The sequence below is a fragment of the Tamandua tetradactyla genome, chromosome 4, assembly GCF_023851605.1.
Source record: "Tamandua tetradactyla isolate mTamTet1 chromosome 4, mTamTet1.pri, whole genome shotgun sequence".
Classification (NCBI taxonomy): domain Eukaryota; kingdom Metazoa; phylum Chordata; class Mammalia; order Pilosa; family Myrmecophagidae; genus Tamandua; species Tamandua tetradactyla.
In genome coordinates, this window is record NC_135330.1 from 117,252,235 (window position 1) to 117,271,488 (window position 19,254).

The 19,254-nt window shown below is 36.6% G+C and overlaps 1 protein-coding gene across 2 annotated transcripts in view; it reads left to right on the forward strand.

Moving 5' to 3' along the window:
• Window positions 1–19,254, forward strand: part of VWA8 (von Willebrand factor A domain containing 8) — a 631,595-nt gene that overhangs the window by 35,591 nt on the left and 576,750 nt on the right. For both annotated transcript variants that reach the window (XM_077158362.1, XM_077158361.1), the window contains exon 2: window positions 8,829–8,906. Coding sequence is in view for 1 of the 2 variants with exons in the window: in XM_077158361.1 (XP_077014476.1) it covers window positions 8,829–8,906 (78 nt within the window). In the remaining variant the exon portion in view is untranslated. The remainder of the gene's footprint in view (window positions 1–8,828; window positions 8,907–19,254) is intronic.

The window sequence follows — 19,254 nt, forward strand, 5'->3', positions numbered from 1 at the left end:
TGAGTCAGTGTAGCTTCTTTGTGTGTTTCCAGGAACTTGTCCGTTTCAGCTAAGTTAATCTAGTTTGTTGGTGTATAGCTGTTCATAGTATCCTCTTATGATTTCTTTTATTTCTTCAAGGTCCCTTCTTATTTCTGATTTTGTTTATTTGCATCCTCTCCCTTTTTTTCTTTGTCAGTCTTGCTAGTGGCCCATCAATTTTATTGACTTTCTCAAAGAACCGACTTTTGGTTTTATTGATTCTTTCTATTGTTCTTTTGTTCTCCCATTCATTTATCTCTGCTTTAGTCTTTGTTATTTCTCTTCTCCTGTTTGCTTTGGGCTTAGCTTGCTGTTCTTTCTCAAGTTCCTGCAGGTGTGATGTTAAGTCCTCGATTTTTGCTTTCTTTTTTTTTTAATATAGGCATGTAGGGCAATACGTTTCCCTCTCAGCACAGCCTTTGCTGCATCCTAGAAATTCTGATAAGTTGTATTCTCATTTTCATATATCTCCAGATAGCTACTGATTTCTCTAGCAATTTCTTCTTTGACCCACTGGTTGTTTAAGAGTGTGTTATTTAATCTCCATATATTTGTGAATGTTCTTGTTCTTTGGTGGTTATTGAGATCCAGCTTCATCCCATTGTGATTAGAGAAAGTGCTTTGGATAATTTCAGTGTTTTTAAATATGAAGACCTGTTTTGTACCCCAGCATATGATCTATCCTGGAGAATATTCTATGAGCATTAGAGAAGAATGTATAACCTTGTGCTTTGGGGTGCAATGACTTATATATGTCTGTTAGGTCTAATTCATTTATCAAATTATTTAACTTCTCTATTTCCTTGTTGATCTTCTTGTCTGGTTGTTCTGTCTATACAGGAGAGTGGGGTATTGAAATCTCCTACTATTATTGTTGAAACATCTGTCGCTCCCTTCAGTTTTGCCAATGTCTGTCTCATGTACTTTGGAGCTCCTTGATTGGGAGTATAAACATTTATGATTCTTGTATCTTCTTGGTGAATTGACCCTTTAATTAGTATATAGTGTCCTTCTTTGTCTCTTATGATGTCTTTACATTTACATTTATATTTTGTCCGTTATTAATATAGCTTACTCCTGCTTTCTTTTGATTACAACTTGCATGGAAAATCTTTTTCCATCCTTTCACTTTCAATCTATTTATATCCTTGTGTTTAAGATGAGTCTCTTGTAAGCAGCATATAGCTGATTATTTTTCTTATTCCGTTCTGCCAATCTGCATCTTTTAATTGGTATGTTTAGTCCGTTAACATTCAAAGTTAACACTGAAAAGGTGCTTCTTGAATCCACCATCTTATCTTTTTTATTGTATTTGTCAGATCTATATATTCTTTTCCTTCTTTTCTTTTTGTATTCTTTAAATTACCCTTAGTGGCACTCTTCAATTCTGTGCCTTCCTCCATACCTCCCTCTCCTGTCTTTTAATTTTTTTCTGCTGGCAGAACTCTTTTTAATATTTCTTGTAGGGCTGGTCTGTTGTTGACAGATTCTTTCAGGACTTCTTTGTCTGTGCAAATTTTAATCTCTCCCTCAGTTTTGAAGGACAGTTTGGCTGGGTACAGAATTCTTGGCTGGAAGTCTTTCTCTTTCAAGATCTTGGATATATCATATCACTGCCTTCTCACCTCCAAGGTGCTAATTGAGTAGTCTGAACTCAATCTTATTTGATTTCCCTTGAATGTAGTAGATTGTTTTTCTCCTGCTGATTTCAGGGTTTTCTGCTTCTCTTCAGCATTTGACAGACTGATCAGTTTGTGCCTTGGGGAAGGCCTATTTGGATTTATTCTGTTTGAAGTTCATTGGGCTTCTTTCACTTATGTGTTTATGTCTTTTATGAGGGTTGGGAAGTTTTCTCCCATTATATCTCAACTACTCTCCCTAGCCCTTTAGTCCTCTCTTCTCCTTCTGGGACACCAATGATTCTAATATTTGTGTGCTTTGTTTTGTTTATCATTTCCCTGAGATCCAATTCAGTTTCTTCCATCTTTTTTGCCATTTACTGTTTTGAGTTTTCGTAGTTATTTATCCTGTCCTCTATATCACTTATTCTTTCTTCTATCTCTTCAGATCTGATGTTGTGTACCTCTAGTATGTTTTTTATTTGGTCAACAGAGTCTTTAATCTCTGTTGTATCTGCTATTTTTCTATTCTTTCAAATTCCTATTTATGCTCTTCTACTCTCTTCTTGATCTCCTTTATGTCACTTGCTATCCCACTTACTGTATTAAGTATAGTTACATGAACATCTTTGATTTGTTATTCTAATATCTGTGTCTCCTCTGGTGTTTTAATTTAGTCATTAGAGAGGGCTATATCTGTCTGCATTGTGATATGCTTAGTGATCTTCTAGTGTCTTCATGGCATGTAAATATCTTGATTGATTTACTTTGGGAGTTGATTTCTTTCAGTAGGCTAAGCTCTTGTCTTCATGGGATGGTTGTTTAGCAGGGCAGTATACGAGGTGGAGCACTCAGTGCAGTGAATTGTTTCAGGGCAGATATAGGCTCAGGTTGAGGATGTTATGCTGATGCTTGTGAATGTCGATACCCAGCGGCCAGGGAGGATGTTGGTGTGTGGGTCCGTGGTCTAGGGGGCATAATCCTGGTGTGTGCTGGTCTAAGGCACAGGGCCCTTTGTGCGCATGCATAGAGCTGTGGCAGCAGGTTGGCATTATGCGTTTGTGCGCTGGGGGCAAGTATGACCCGGTTGTGCAGGTCAGCACTTTCTCAGAGCTGGGAAGTGTGGCTGAGGGCTGTGTGCATGCATGGTTCTAGGACTGCTGTAAAGTGCAATTCCCAGAGCTGAATAACGTGATTGGGGGCCCGTGCACATGTGTGGGCATAGGAGTGCTGTTAACTGATGCATAGAGCTTGAGGGGGTGGGTGGGCAGGATGAGGCTGTGTAACACTATGGGCACTATGGGACAGGGGTAGCCTAGGTATGGAGGTTAGTGCCCGCAGCCTTTGTGTATTGGCAACAGCCTGCAGGGAACAGGGAGGGGGAGGTAGTGCTCAGGTGGAGTGCAGGAGAAGTGGATTTGGCTGCACTTGGGGTGGGGTTGTGGGGTAGGTATGTGTTCTGGGGGCTGGTGGGGTGGGAGCTCCTGAAGTGTGGGGAATGGCAGTGGTTTATGGGATTTGGGTGCATGGGGTGTGGGGTGAGTTGCCGGTCACAGGGCTGTGCTGATGAGGGTAGCAAACTCAAGGAATGTGGCCTGGCTTAATTCCTAGTCCCTGGCTCCCACTTGTGCACTCCTGCCGACTTTGCACCTCCATGTCAGGCTCCAGCCCTCTGCCTCTCAGTTCCTTGGTTTCTGCAACCAGGGCTGCCCCATGTGGTGCAGAAGACTCTCTCAGGTCAGCTGCACTCCCAAATCGCCACCTCAGTCACCCTCCTGTCCCTTCTCTAACTTTTCCTTGGAGCAGGGCTAATCTCGAGCTACTCTATTTGGCCATCTTCCCGAAAGTCCTCCCTAGAGATTTCGTTTTTTAATGTTTTTATTGAGATGTCTTCACATCCTATATAGTCCACCCAAAGTGTACAATAAATGGCTCAGAATATCATCACGTAGTTGTGCATTCATCACTGTGATCATTTTTAGAATATTTGCATCACTCCAGAAAAAAAACAAAAAGAAAAAAAGAAAAACCTCATACGTCCCGTACTTCTTATTGCTCCCTCTCACTGACCACTAATATTGCAATCTACTCATTTTTTTTACTCCTTTTCTGCCCCCCCATTATTTATTTATTTATTTACTCATCTGTCCATACCCAGGATAAAGGGAGTATCAGTCACAAAGTTTTCACAATCACACAGTCACACTGTAAAAAGCTATATAATTATTTAAACATCTTCAGGAATCCAGGCTACTGGAATACAGCTCAGCAGTTTTAGGTATATCCTTCTAGCTATTCTAATACATTAAAAATGAAAAAGGCATGTCTATATAATGCATAATAATAACCTCCAGAATAACCTCTCAACTCTATTTGAAATCTCTCAGCCACTGAAACTTTATTTTGCCTCATTTCTCTCTTCCTCCTTTGGTCAAGAAGGCTTTCTCAATTCCATGATGCTGGGTCCTAGCTCATTCCTGGAGTCTTTTACCACCTTGCAAGGGAGGTTTACACCTCTGGGAGTTATGTCCCATGTAGCAGGGGGAGGACAGTGGGTTCACCTGTTGCTTTGGCTTTTAGAGAGAGGCTACCTCTGAGCAACCAAAGAAGTTCTCTGAGGGGAGTGATTCTTAGGCATAATTATAAATAGGCTTAACTTCTCCTTTTTTTGGAATAAGTTTCTTAAGAGTGAGCTCCAGGAGAGAAAAAGTTCTTTGGTTTGTACATTGAACTCTAAATATACATGTATTCTGCATTAGATTTTATACTTGTGTTTTATGTAATATTCTGTTTTTTTCTTTTTATATTTTGTTTTGTAATTTTTTACTTCACTATTTGACATTATCAAAAATGTGCTCAGTAAATAGTTACTGATTGCCTATTTTCAACTGTCTCTCTTCAGATGAAATTTGCTGTTGATGGGAATCCTCCTATATAGCTTTTAGTTTATTTTTGAGAAATCAATTGAGATAAAATTATGTCTTTGTATAGGTAAACACTTCCCTTTAATGAAAGTGAAAAAAATTGCCACAGTGATTTGGGCACTAACTTTGACATTGTCAGATGGTTTTCCATCACTATTTTATACTTAGGAACTGCATCTCACGGAGGTTAAGTGTGCCGGTTTCAGATCTTGTAACTCCTAGTCGACTGCAGTTATTGCTCTCTGATTGTTCATTTTCTTCACATCCTTATTATTTATCTCCTACCATTAGTATGTAAATACCCCCAGCAAGATTTGTGCTTATATTGTTCATCACTATATACCCTGTGACTACATACCCTATGACCGTATGACATCACTATATAACCTATATCTGGTACTTTGTACTTAAAAAAATTTTTATTGCTCAAACTTCAAGATAACTTTATGATATAGAGATTTTTGCCCTTTCATTTTGCAGATTTGGGAACTAAGTCTAAATTATTTATCAAATATTTATTGACCACCTCCTGTGTCCCAGTAATTAAATGATTTGCCCAATTTTCTTGCAAATCTTACTTAATAGCATTATTTTAAAAGGGTAAAATGAAATATATGGTTGCATTTAAAGCCAGGTCCTCTGACTTCTACTCTAGTCCAGTCCTGTGAATCCTATGGCATGTAATTTGATATTTTAAAAAATATTAATTTAAAACATGCATATATATATCAAATGCTCTTTACTATATATATATATATATAGTAAAGAGCATTTGATATATAAATGCAAACATTAAAAATAAAGCTTAAGTCTCACTTTGTCATCACTCCCGTTTCCTGCCCTCTCTTTAAAGTCATTCACTACTATTTGGTATAAAGCCCTTTGCTCCACCTTTACAATGAGAATGTGTTTGCATGTGTTTTTTCTTTTCCTTTTTTTTTTATGTTGTGATCATTCATTCTACATATATAATCAGTAATTCATAATATCACATAGTTGCATATTCATCATCATGATCATTTCTTAGAACATTTACATAAATTCAGAAAAAGAAATAAAAAGACAACAGAAAAAAATTCATACATGACATGCCCCCACCCCCCCCTCATTGATCACTAACATTTCAATCTAAATTTATTTTAACATTTGTTCCCCCTATTATTTATTTTTAATCTGTATGTTTTACTTGTCTGTTGAAAAGGTAAATAAAAGGAGCATCAGACACAAGGTTTTCACAATCACACAGTCACATTGTGAAAGCTGTATCATTATATCGTCATCTTCAAGAAACATGGCTATTGGAGCACAACTCTACATTTTCAGGCAGTTCCCTCCAGCCTCTCCATTACATCTTGACTAACAAGGTGATATCTATTTAATGCGTAAGAATAACTTCCAGGATAACCTCTCGACTCTGTTTGGAAACTCTCAGCCATTGACACTTTATTTTGTCTCATTTTGCTCTTCCCCCTTTTGGTCGAGAAGGTTTTCTCAGTCCCTTGATGGTGAGTCTGAGCTCATTCCAGGATTTCTGTCCCATGTTGCCAGGAAGGTCCACACCCCTGGCAGTCATGTCCCACATAAACAGGGTGAAGGTGGTGAGTTTGCTTGTTGTGTTGGCTGGATGCATGTGCTTTATAAATTTTATCATGTTATATATTCAGCATCTTTGCTGTTTTCATTCAACAACACATTTTGGATATTTTTCTATTCCTAGCATCAATCTAACTCTTCCTCATCTTTTTGTTTAAACCTCTGTAAAGTAGATTTAACTCTTGATTCTACTATTAATGAATATTTAACTTTTTTCTTTTTCTTTTTTTTAATATTACAGTGGCTGTTATAGAGAACTCATCATGTATGTCTTCCAGGGTACATTAGTAAATAGGGTAAATAATGAGAATTGGAATTTCTGTCCAAAGAGGTTGTTCCAATTTATGCTTCCATTTCCCTTTGCATTTAATGTTGTCAGACTTGAAAAGTTTTGCATATTTTGCAGCTAAGAAATGACTTCTCATTTTAGTTTTCATTATTCAGATTATTGATGAGGTTGAACATTTAGCAATTTGACTTTTCTGGGAATTGCCTGTTTTTATCAACCCATTTTTCTGTTTTTTTGTTTGTTTCTATTTTTCTTATTGATTTGTAGTTCTTTATATGTTTTGAATAATAGTTTTTCTTGTTTGTATTTTAACTTTATCTTTATTATATAGCAGTGTTAAGTTTTAATGTTGTAAAAATTTGTCTTCTCCCTTTTTCTTTTTGTTATTTAAAAAGTGATTCCCAAAGGTTATCAACTTGCCCTCCTATTTTTCTAATTCTTTATGACTTTTGTTTTCGGTGTTTATATCTTTAGTGCATTCTTGCTTATTTTAGTAAGAAGCAAAACTTTTTTTTTCTTTTTGAGTAAATGGATAGATAATTGTCAGATTATCTGAATTGTATAATCTACTTTTCCTAGATTGTTTATTAGAAGCATATCCATCAGATTCAACACTGAGGGCGGGGTTTGCAATGAGAACTGTTGCCTGAAAATGTTCTTTTATTCGGGTTAATTATTTTAGTATCTATTATGTCAGGAGGCCAAGAATAAATAGTCTTTTCAGTAAGAGAAATATTTATAAGGCCATCTTAATTGAAAATACCATAGCTATAATTCTTCATGATGTAACTACTCTGTAATGAAAACCTGCAGTAAGGAACATCACTCTTATATTTGTAAACAAGCTTATCCTTTTAAGGAAAATCTCCTTAGTTTACATTTTCTTTCCTACATAAAGGAAAATAGGGTAGCATGATTGTCAACCAAAACTTTGAGTAACTAAGTAATTAAGTTTCCACTATGAGAATCTGCTGCCTACTTGATTTTTGACGTTGGTAGAACTTAATAGGCCAGTGATTCTCAAACTTGGATTAGAAATCCTTTTGGGGGGCTTGTTGAAATATGAATTGCTAGACCCTACCTCATGAGTTTTGATTCTGTATGCCTAGGGTGAGGCCTGAGAATTTGCATTTCTAGCAAGTTTGCTTGTGAGATTGATGCTGCAGGCCCAGGCACTACCCTTTGAGAATCATGTGGTAGACTGAGTAGAGGAGACGCAGAGCTGATGGGAGGTGGAAGGTGGCAGGGGGGACGCCTGGAAGGCCTGGTGGATTAAGAACGTTACAACCTTTTGAATTTTTGCCCTCAATGTGTTTTATCTTACCTTATTCTGGTTGCTAATTATGGATCTAACAAAGATTTAGCTTTGTATGTCATCTTGATCGTTCTCAATTTACCACAACTGTAATCAATTTCTTGATTTATAAAAATTCTTTTCATAGATTTGTAAATGTCCTTCTCTGTAAAATCTCTGTCTCAGTCTTACAGGATCATTTTTGGAATATGTACTTAGAAAATAGTAAATGTTCAACAAGTGTAGGCTGCTATTATTATCATATATTATATTTAAGACCTTAGTATCCAGTATACCTCACTAGTTCTGAACTGTCAATGCCGAAAGATATGTTTTCCAGAGCTACTTTTTCTGAGTGTCTTTGAGTTCTTTCCAAATGTAGTTCCAGGTGCAGATGATATCAGCAGGGCTATTTTGCTTTTGGAAAGAGTGAAGCATAGAGAGACTGATTTACCATCCAATTCTGCACTTTTGAAGATCAGTCCAACATTAATGTTACTTTAAAAAATTAGAACCACGTGGAAATTACTGAGAACTTTATCTCTGTTTTGCTTATTTCATGTAGGAATTCTTGGCATATATGCCACCAGAACTCTGTCCTTTTAATTCGCCTATATTGCACTTTTGTAGTATGTTTCTGGATAACTTAAAATTGCTGATAGTAAAAATGAGGACCTGTAAAGATGTAAAAAGATTGAGGGTACATGTTAAAGATTTTACAACATTGATGCTTTGGGTGATTTTAAGCACAGTGCGTCCTTTTGTATTGTTGATTGTTTTAGCATTCCTATTAATGATTTAAAGAGCTGGGTAATACATTTTACTGTACTTTGTTTTTTCAGTTTTGCTAACCTAGCATTTAAGATGCAAATTTTACTGTTGCCCTTTTTCTCCTTTATGTAACTTATGTTTTCAATAGACATTTCAGAGCAGAGGCTGTGATGCCTGACACAGACAGATGTGAGGTACATTTCTATATTTCTACAATATTCCCTTCTGTGAATCAGGAGAATCATTGTTGCCAGAGATACAGTGTATGGTTTTCTCATTTGTCTCTTAACTTCTATGTTTCTTTATTTTCTTTTTAGGTGATACAGTCAATATTGGAGATGTAGCCTACAAGTTGAAAACTCCTAAGAACCCGGAACTTGTACCACAGAACTATAGTAAGAAATATTCATTTGTTTATTTTAACTTTTCATTATGGGAATTTTCAAACATACATAAAACTAGAGTGGATAAGATGAGCCCTGGGGCAGGCCACGGTGGCTCAGCAGATAAGAATGCTTGCCTGCCATGCCTGAGGACCTGGGTTCGAATCCCGGTGCCTGCCCATGTTAAAAAAAAAAAAAAAAAAAGGTGAGCCCTGATGTACTTAACATCCATCTTCAACATTTATCAATATTTAAGCCATTCTCATTTTATGTAACCCTATTTTTTAATTTATTATTATTTTTTAATACCAAAAAACACCAAGCAAACGCAAACATTCTTAATTTTTGATCATTCCGTTCTACATATATAATCAGTAATTCACAATATCGTTACATAGTTGCATATTCATCGTCATGATCATTTCATAGAACATTTGCATCAATTCAGAAAAAGAAATAAAAAGAAAAGAGAAAAAAATTCATACATACCATACCCTTTACCCCTCCCTTTCGTTGATCTCTAGCATTTCAATCTAAATTTATTTTAACATTTGTTCCCCCTATTATTTATTTTTATTCCATATGTTTTACTCATCTGTTGATAAGGTAGATAAAAGGAGCATCAGACACGAGATTTCACAATCACACAGTCACATTGTGAGTTCTATATCATTATACGATCATTTCCAAGAAACATGGCTACTGGAACACAGCTCTACATTTTCAGGCAGTTCCCTCCAGCCTCTCCATTACATCTTGACTAACAAGGTGGTATCTATTTATGTGTAAGAATAACCTCCAGGATAACCTCTTGACTCGGTTTGGAATCTCTCAGCCGTTGATACTTTATTTTGTCTCATTTCTCTCTTCCCCCTTCTGGTCGAGAAGGTTTTCTCAATCCCTTGATGCTAAGTTTAAGCTCATTCTAGGATTTCTGTCCCACACTGCCAGGAAGGTCCACATCCCTGGGAGTCATGTCCCATGTAGACAAGAGAAGGGTGGTGAGTTTGCTTGTTTTGTTGGCTGGAGAGAGAGAGGCCACATCTTAGCAACAAAAGAGGTTAACTTGGGGGTGACTCTTAGGCCTAATTTTAAGTAGGCTTGACCTCTCCTTTGTGGAGTTAAGTTTCATATGAACAAACCCCAAGACTGGGGGCTCAGCCTATTGCTTTGGTTGTCTGCACTGCTTGTGAGAATATCAAGAATTCAACTTGGGAAAGTTGAATCTTCCCCGTTTCTCACCATTCCCCCAAGGGGACTTTGCGAATACTTTTTTATTCATTGTTCAAATCACTCTGGGATTTATTGGGGCTTCACTCTGGACAAACCAACAAAATCTCTTATGTCCTACTCAAGGTTCCATGTACTTACGGTGTTCAGTTAAGCTGTCTACATAAGTTATATTCAGAAATGCACTAATCAAAAGATAAATTTTATACCAAATAGACATTTTTGCTTTAGTCTCACACGTAAGTTAAAATATTAATTGCCATCTATTTTCAACACCCTACAGTAATGACATTCCTTTGTTCTTCTTCATGCAAAAACATTTTTTAAATTTGTATATTTAGTCACTATCATTATACACTCTGGGCATTCCTAGATTATACCATCTCAGCCTTTACTGTCTATCTTTCTTACTGATTTCATTTGGGTCCCCAGTCCTCCTCCCTTTATCATTCTCACATTCAGCTTCATTCATTGTTTTAGCATAATTGTATTACAGTTAGGTAGTATTGTGCTGTCCATTCTGAGGTTTTACAATCAGTCCTGTTGTACAATCTGTATCCCTTCAGCTCCAATTACCCAATATCTTACTCTATTTCTATCTCCTGATGGTCTCTGTTATCAATGAAAATCTCCAAGTTTATTCTCTAATGTCAGTTCATATCAGTGAGACCATACAGTATTTGTCTTTTTGTTTCTGGCTAATCTCACTCAGCATAATGTCCTTAAGGTCTACCCCATGTTACATGCTTCATGACTTTATTCTGTCTTACAGCTGCCTAATATTCCATCATATGTATATACCACAGTTTGTTTAGCCACTCATCTGTTGATGGACGTTTTGGCTGTTTTCATCTCTTGGCAATTGTAAATAATGCTGCTGTAAACATTGGTGTGCAAATGTCTGCTTGTGTCCTTGCCCTCATGTCCTCTGAATAGATACTGTGGTAGTTAGATTCAGTTGTCAACTTGGCCAGGTGAAGGCACCTAGTTCTGTTGCTGTGGACATGAGCCAATGGTAGATGAATCTCATTTGTTGCTAATTACATCTGCAGTCGGCTAGGAGGTGTGTCTGCTGCAGTGAGTGACGTTTGACTTAATTGGCTTGTGCTTAAATGAGAGAACGCAATGTAGCACAGTTTAAGCAGCTCGGCATTCCTCATCTCAGCACTCGCAGCTCAGCCCAGGCCCTTGGAGATGCAGAAAGAAGTCGCCCTGGGGAAAGTTGTTGGAACCCAGGGGCCTGGAGAGAAGACCAGCAGAGACCATCCTGTGCCTTCCACGTAAGAAAGAACCTCAGTGGAAAGTTAGCTGCCTTTCCTCTGAAGAACCAACAGAATAAATCCCCTTTTATTAAAAGCCAATCCGTCTCTGGTGTGTTGCATTCCTGCAGCTAGCAAACTAGAACAGATACCTAGCGATGGTATTGCCGGATCATATGGCAATTTTATACTGGGCTTCGCGAGGAACTGCCACACTGCCTTCCACAGTGGTTGTACCATTTGACATTCCTACCAACACTGGATAAGTGTGCCTCTTTCTCCACATCCTCTCTAGCACTTGTCATTTTCTGTTTTATTGATTATGGCCATTCTGGTGGGTGTGAGATGACATCTCATTGTGGTTTTGATTTGCATTTCTCTAATAGCCAGGGAAGTTGAGCATCTTTTCCTGTGCCTTTTAGCCATTTGTATTTCCTCTTCTGTGAAGTGTCTGTTCATGTCTTTTGCCCATTTTATAATTGGGTTGTCTGTCTTTTTGTTGTTGAGTTGAACATTCTCTTTATATATTCTGGATACTAGACCTTTATCTGATATATAATTTCCAAATATTGTCTCCCATTGTGTAGGCTGTCTTTTTACTTTCTTGACAAAGGTCTTTGATGCACAAAGGTGTTTAATTTTGAGGAGTTCCCATTTCTTTCTTTCTTTCTTCAGTGCTTGTGCTTTCGTTGTAAGGTCTAGGAAACCACCTCCTATTATAAGATTGATAAGATATTTCCCTGCATTTTGTTCTGAAAGTTTTATGTTTATGTTTGTGATCCATTTTGAGTTAATTTTTGTAGAGGGTGTGAGATATGAATCCTCTTTCATTCTTTTGTATGTGGATATCCAGTTCTCTAGGCATCATTTATTGAAGAGACTGTTCTGTTCCAGGTGAGTTGACTTGACTGCCTTATCAAAGATCAATTGTCCATAGATGAAAGGGTCCATTTCTGAACACTCAATTCTATTCCATTGGTCAATATATCTATCTTTATGCCAGTACCGTGCAGTTTTCACCACTGTAGCTTCTTAATATACCTTAAAATCAGGTAGCATGAGGCCTCCAACTTCATTTTTCTTTCTCAGGATAGTTTTAGCTGTTCGGGGCACCCTGCCCCTCCAGATGAATTTGGTTATTGGTTTTTCTATTTCTGAAAAGTAAGTTTTTGGGATTTTAATTGATATTGCATTGAATCTGTAAATCAATTTAGGTAGAATTGACATCTTAACCCTGTTTAGTCTTCTAATCCATGAACATGGTATGCCCTTCCATTTATTTAGGTCTTCTGTGATTTCTTTTAACAATTTCTTGTTGTTTTCCTTGTATGGGTCTTTCGTCTCTTTAATTAAATTTATTCCTAGATATTTTATTCTTTTGGTTGCAATTTTAAATGGAATTTTTTTTCTTGATTTCCCCCTCAGATTGTTCATTACTAGTGTATAGAAACACTACAGGTTTTTTAGACGTTGCTCTTGTAACCTGCTACTTTGCTGTACTCATTTATTAGCTCTAGTAGTTTTGGTGTGGATTTTTCAGGGTTTTCAACATATAATATCATGTCATCTGCAAACAGTGTGAGTTTTACTTCTTCTTTTCCAATTTTGATGCCTTGCATTTCTTTTTCTTGTCTAATTGCTCTGGCTAGAACTTCCAACCCAATGTTGAATAACAGTGGTGATAGTGGACATCCTTGTCTTGTTCCTGATCTTAGGGGGAAAGTTTTCAGTTTTTCCCCACTGAGAATGATGTTTTCTGTTGGTTTTTCATATATTCCCTTTATTATGTTGAGGAAGTTCCCTTCTATTCCTAACTTTTGAATTGTTTTCAACAAGAAAGGGTGTTGAATTTTGTCAAATGCTTTCTGTATCAATCGAGATGATCATGAAGTTTTTCTGCTTTGGTATGATATATTACATTAATTGATTTTCTTATGTTGAACCATCCTTGCATACCTGGAATGAATCCTGCTTGGTCAACGTGTATAATTTTATTAATGTGCTGCTGGATTCAATTTGCAAGAATTTTGTTGAGGATTTTTGCATCTATATTTATTAGCACAATCGGTCTGTAGTTTCTTTTCTTGTAGTATCTTTGTCTGGCTTTGGAATGAGGGTGATGTTGGCTTCGTAGAATGAGTTAGGTAGCTTTCCCTCCTCTTCAATGTTTTGGAAGAGTTTGAGCAGGATTGGTACTAATTCTTTCTTGAATGTTTGGTAGAATTCACATGTGAAGCCATCTGGCCCTGGAGTTTTCTTTTTGGGAAGCTTCTTAATAACTAATTCAGTTTCTTTACTTGTGATCGGTTTGTTGAAGTCGCCTATTTCTTCTTGAGTCAATGTTGGTTGTTCATGCCATTCTAGGAGGTTGTCCATTTCATCTACATTGTCATATTTATTAGCATAAAGTTGTTCATAGTATCCTCTCATTACTTCCTTTATTTCTGTGGGGTTGATGGTTATGTCTCCTCTTCCATTTCTGATTTTATTTATTTGCATCCTCTCTGTTCATTTTTAAACAATTTTATTTTCACATCATACAGTCCAACCTAAGTTAATAGACATGACTTCATCACTGTAATTAATATTAAGCCATTTCCTTTTCTTCCACATAAAATCCATACCTCTCTCCCATGCCCCCCGCTTAATGATTCGTTTTGGCATAATGCCTTTGTTACTTTTAGTGGAAGAATATTGCAGTGTTACTGTTGACTATAGACCCTAGCTTGCATTGATTGTACCTTTTCCTGTATGCCATTCATTTTCAAGCCTTTGCAATGTTGACATTCATTTGTTCTCCCTCATGCAAAAATGTTTTTATATTTGCACATTTACTTACCACCATTTTCCACTCTCGGCTTTCCTAACTTATGCTGTTTCAGTGTTTATCCTCTTATCTTTCCTTCTGGTTTCATTCATGCCCCCAGTCCTCCTCCCTCAACCATTTTCATATTCAGCTTCCTTTAGTGTTCCTCTATTATTGTGCTACCATCAGGTAGTATTGTGCTGTCTGTTTCTGAATTTTTATAATCAGTCCTGTTGTACAGTCTGTATTTCTTCAGCATTAAATGCCACTTTCCTCTTTCTATCTCCTAGTAACTTGTGTTCTTAACTTTAACTCTCAAAGTTCACTCATTAGTGTTAGTTCATATTTGTGAGATCATACAGCATTTGTCCTTTTGTTTCTGACTAATTTCACTCAGCACAGTATCTTCAAGGTTCATCCACATTGTTACATCTTTCCTGACTTTATTCTCTTACAGCTGCATAGTATTCCATCATACATATATACTACAGCTTGTTTAGCCACTTATCTGTTGATGGATGTGTTGGTTTGAAAGGATGTATGTCCCCTAGAGAAGCCATGTTTTAATCAAAATCCCATTTTGTAAAGGGATTTTCAATACTGTATGTTTGAAAGTGTAATTAGATCATCTCCTTGGAGATGTAATTTGATCAAGAGTGGTTGCTAAGCTCAGTTAGGTGACGACATGTCTCCACCCATTTGGGTGGGTCTTGGTAAGTTTCTGGAGTTCTATAAAAGAGGAAACATTTGGGGGAATAAGAGACTCAGAGAGAGCAGAGCAGAATGACTGCCACGATAAGCAGAGTCCACCAGCCAGCGACCTTTGGAGATGAAGAAGGAAAATGCCTCCCAGCTTCATGAAACAAGAAACCAGGAGAAGGAGGTAGCAGATGACACCATGTTCACCATGTGCTTTTCCAGATGAGGGAGAAACTCTGACTGTGTTCGCCATGTGCCCTACCACTTGAGAGAGAAACCTTGAACTTCATTGACCTTCTTGAATCAAGTTATCTTTCCTTGGATGCTTTAGAACTGTATACTAGCAACATATTAAATTCCCCCTTTAAAAGCCATTCCATTTCTGGTATATTGCATTCCAGCAGCTAGCAAACTAGAACAATAGACATTTGGGCTGTTTGCATCTCTTGGTAATCATAAATAATGCTGCTGTAAACATCGGTGTGATAATATCCATTTGTGTCTTTATCTTCAGTTCCTCCGAATACATACCTAGTAATTGGATTGCTGGATCATATGGCAGTTCTATAATTAGCTTCTGAGGACCACCAAACTGTCTTCCAGAGCAGTTGTACCGTTTTACATTTCCATCAACAGTGGATAAGTGTGCCTCTTTCTCCATATCCTCTCCTGTGCTTGTCATTTTCTGTGGGGTTTTTTTTTTTTTTTTTTTTTTTTTTTGGATAACAGGCCATTCTAGTGGGTGTCAGATGATATATTATTGTCGTTTTGATTTGCATTTCCCTCATAGCCAGTGAAGTTGAGCATCATTTCATGTGTCTTTTGGCCATTTGTATTTCCTCTTCTGAGAAGTGTCTGTTCATGTATTTTGCCCATTTTAAAATTGGGTTGTTCATCTTTTTTTGTTGAATTCAAGAATCTCTTTATGTATTTTGGATATTAAACCCTTATCTGCTATGTGGTTTCCAAATATTGTCTCCCATTGTATAGGCTGCCTTTTTACTTTCCTGACAAATTCTTTGGTACACAAAAGAATTCTGAGGCAATCCCATTTATCAATTTCTTTTTTTGATACCCGTGCTTAGGGTGTAAAGTCTAGGAAACCACTTCCTATTACAAGATTTATAAGGTATTCCCCTACATTTTCTTCTAAGAATTTTATGGTCTTAACCCTAATGTTTAGGTCTTTGATCCAGTTCACTTTTGTGTAAGTTGTGGGTATGGATCCTCTTTGATTCTTTTGCATACGGATATCCAGTTCTCCAAAGACCATTCATTGAAGAGGCTGCTCTGTCTCAGGTGGGTTGACTTGACTGGTTTATGAAAGATCAGTTGTCCATAGATTAGAGGGTCTGTTTCTGAACACTCTATTCTATTCCATTGGTTATTATGTCTATCTTTATGCTAGTATCGTGCTCTTTTAACCACTATTGCTTCGTAATATGCTTTAAAGTCAGATAGAAGACCTCCTACTTCATTTTATTTTTGCAAAATATTTTTAGCTATTTGGGGTACCCTGCCCTTCCAAATAAATTTGGTTATTGGTTTTTCTATTTCTGCAAAGTAAGTTTTTGGGATTTTAATTGGTACTGCATTGAATCTATAAATCAATTTGGGTAGAAATGACATCTTAACTGTATTTAGTTTTCCAATCCTTGAACATGGTATGCCCTTCCATTCAGTTAGGTCTTCCATGATTTGTTATAGCAATTTCTTGTAGTTTTCTGTGTATAGGTCTTTTGTATAATTTATTCCTAAATATTTGATTCTTTTCGTTGCTATTGTAAATGGGTTTTTTTTTTTTCTTGATATCCTCTTCAGATTGCTCATTACTAGTATATAGAAACACTAAAGATTTTTGGGTATTGATCTTGTGTCCTGCCACTTTGGTTTGTCATTTATTAGCTCTAGTAGCTTTGCTGTAGATTTTCCAGAATTTTTGATCTATGGTATCATGTCATCTGCAAATAGTAAGAATTTTACTTCTTCTTTTCTCATTTGGATGCCTTTTATTTCTTTTTCTTGTTTAATTGCTCTGTGTAGAATTTCCAGCACAGTGTTGAATGACAGTGGTGACAGCAGGCATCCTTGTCTTGTTCCTGATCTTAGAGAGAAAGCTTTTGGTCTTTCCCCATTGAGGATGATGTTAGCTGTGGGTTTTTCATATATTCCCTTTATCATGTTGAGAAAGTTCCTTTCTGTTCATATCCTTTGAAGTGTTTTCATCAAGAAAGGATCTGAATTTTGTCAAATGCCTTTTCTGCATCAGTCGAGATGATCATGTGGCATTTCTCCTTTGATTTATTGATGTGGTATATTACATTAATTGATTTTCTTGTGTTGAACGATCCTTGCATACTTGGAATAAATCCTACTTGGTCATGGTGTATAATTCTTTTAATGTGCTGCTGGGTTTGATCTGCAAAAATTTTTTGAGGATTTTTGCATCTATATCATTAAGGAGATTGGTCTGTAATTTTCTTGTCTTGTAATATATTTGTCTGGCTTTGGTATTAGGGTGATGTGACTTCATAGAATGAATTAGATTGTTTTTCCTTATCTTCAGTTTTTTTAAGGAGTTTGAATAGGGGTGGTACTAATTCTTTCTTGCATGCTGGGTAGAATCACAGGTGAAGCCATCTGGTCATGGACTTTTCCTTTTTGGGAGCTTCTTGATGACTGATTCAATCTCTTTACTTTTGATAGGTTTGTTGAGGGCATCTATTTCTTCTTTTTTTTTTTTTTTGATTTTTTTTTTATTAATTAAAAAAGAATTAACAAAACAATTAGAAATCATTCCAATCTACATGTACAATCAGTAATTCTTAATAACATCACATAGTTGCATATTCATCATTTCTTAGTACATTTGCATCGATTTAGAAAAAGAAATAAAAAGACAACAGAATAAGAATTAAAACAATAATAGAAAGAAAAAAAAACAAAAAAAACAAAAACAAAAAACCTATACCTCACATGCAGCTTCATTCAGTGTTTTAACATAATTGCATTACAATTGGGTAGTATTGTGCTGTCCATTTCTGAGTTTTTACATCCAGTCCCGTTGTACAGTCTGTATCCCTTCATCTCCAATTATCCCTTCTCTTTTTTTTTTTTTTTTTAATTAACGGAAAAAAAGAAATTAACCCAACATTTAGAGATCATACCATTCTACACATGCAATCATTAATTCTTAACATCATCACATAGATGCATGATCATCATTTCTTAGTACATTTGCTTTGGTTTAGAAGAACTAGCAACATAACCGAAAAAGATATAGAATGTTAATATAGAGAAAAAAATAAAAGTAATAATAGTAAAATCAAAACAAAACAACACAAAACAAAACAAAAACCTATAGCTCAGATGCAGCTTCATTCAGTGTTTTAACATGATTACTTTACAATTAGGTATTATTGTGCTGTCCATTTTTGAGTTTTTGTATCTAGTCCTGTTGCACAGTCTGTATCCCTTCAGCTTCAATTACCCATTGTCTTACCCTGTTTCTAACTCCTGCTGAACTCTGTTACCAATGACATATTTCAAGTTTATTCTCGAATGTCCGTTCACATCAGTGGGACCATACAGTATTTGTCCTTTAGTTTTTGGCTGGATTCACTCAGCATAATATTCTCTAGGTCCATCCATGTTATTACATGGTTCATAAGTTTATCTTGTCTTAAAGCTGCATAATATTCCATCGTATGTATATACCACAGTTTGTTTAGCCACTCTTCTGTTGATGGAGATTTTGGCTGTTTCCATCTCTTTGCAATTGTAAATAATGCTGCTATAAACATTGGTGTGCAAATGTCCGTTTGTGTCTTTGCCCTTAAGTCCTTTGAGTAGATACCTAGCAATGGTATTGCTGGGTCGTATGGCAGTTCTATATTCAGCTTTTTGAGGAACCGCCAAACTGCCTTCCACAGTGGTTGCACCCTTTGACATTCCCACCAACAGTGGATAAGTGTGCCTCTTTCTCCGCATCCTCTCCAGCACTTGTCATTTTCTGTTTTGTTGATAATGGCCATTCTGGTGGGTGTGAGATGATATCTCATTGTGGTTTTGATTTGCATTTCTCTAATGGCCAGGGACATTGAGCATCTCTTCATGTGCCTCTTGGCCATCCGTATTTCCTCTTCTGAGAGGTGTCTGTTCAAGTCTTTTTCCCATTTTGTAATTGGGTTGGCTGTCTTTTTGTTGTTGAGATGAACAATCTCTTTATAAATTCTGGATACTAGACCTTTATCTGATATATCATTTCCAAATATTGTCTCCCATTGTGAAGGCTGTCTTTCTACTTTCTTGATGAAGTTCTTTGATGCACAAAAGTGTTTAATTTTGAGGAGTTCCCATTTATTTA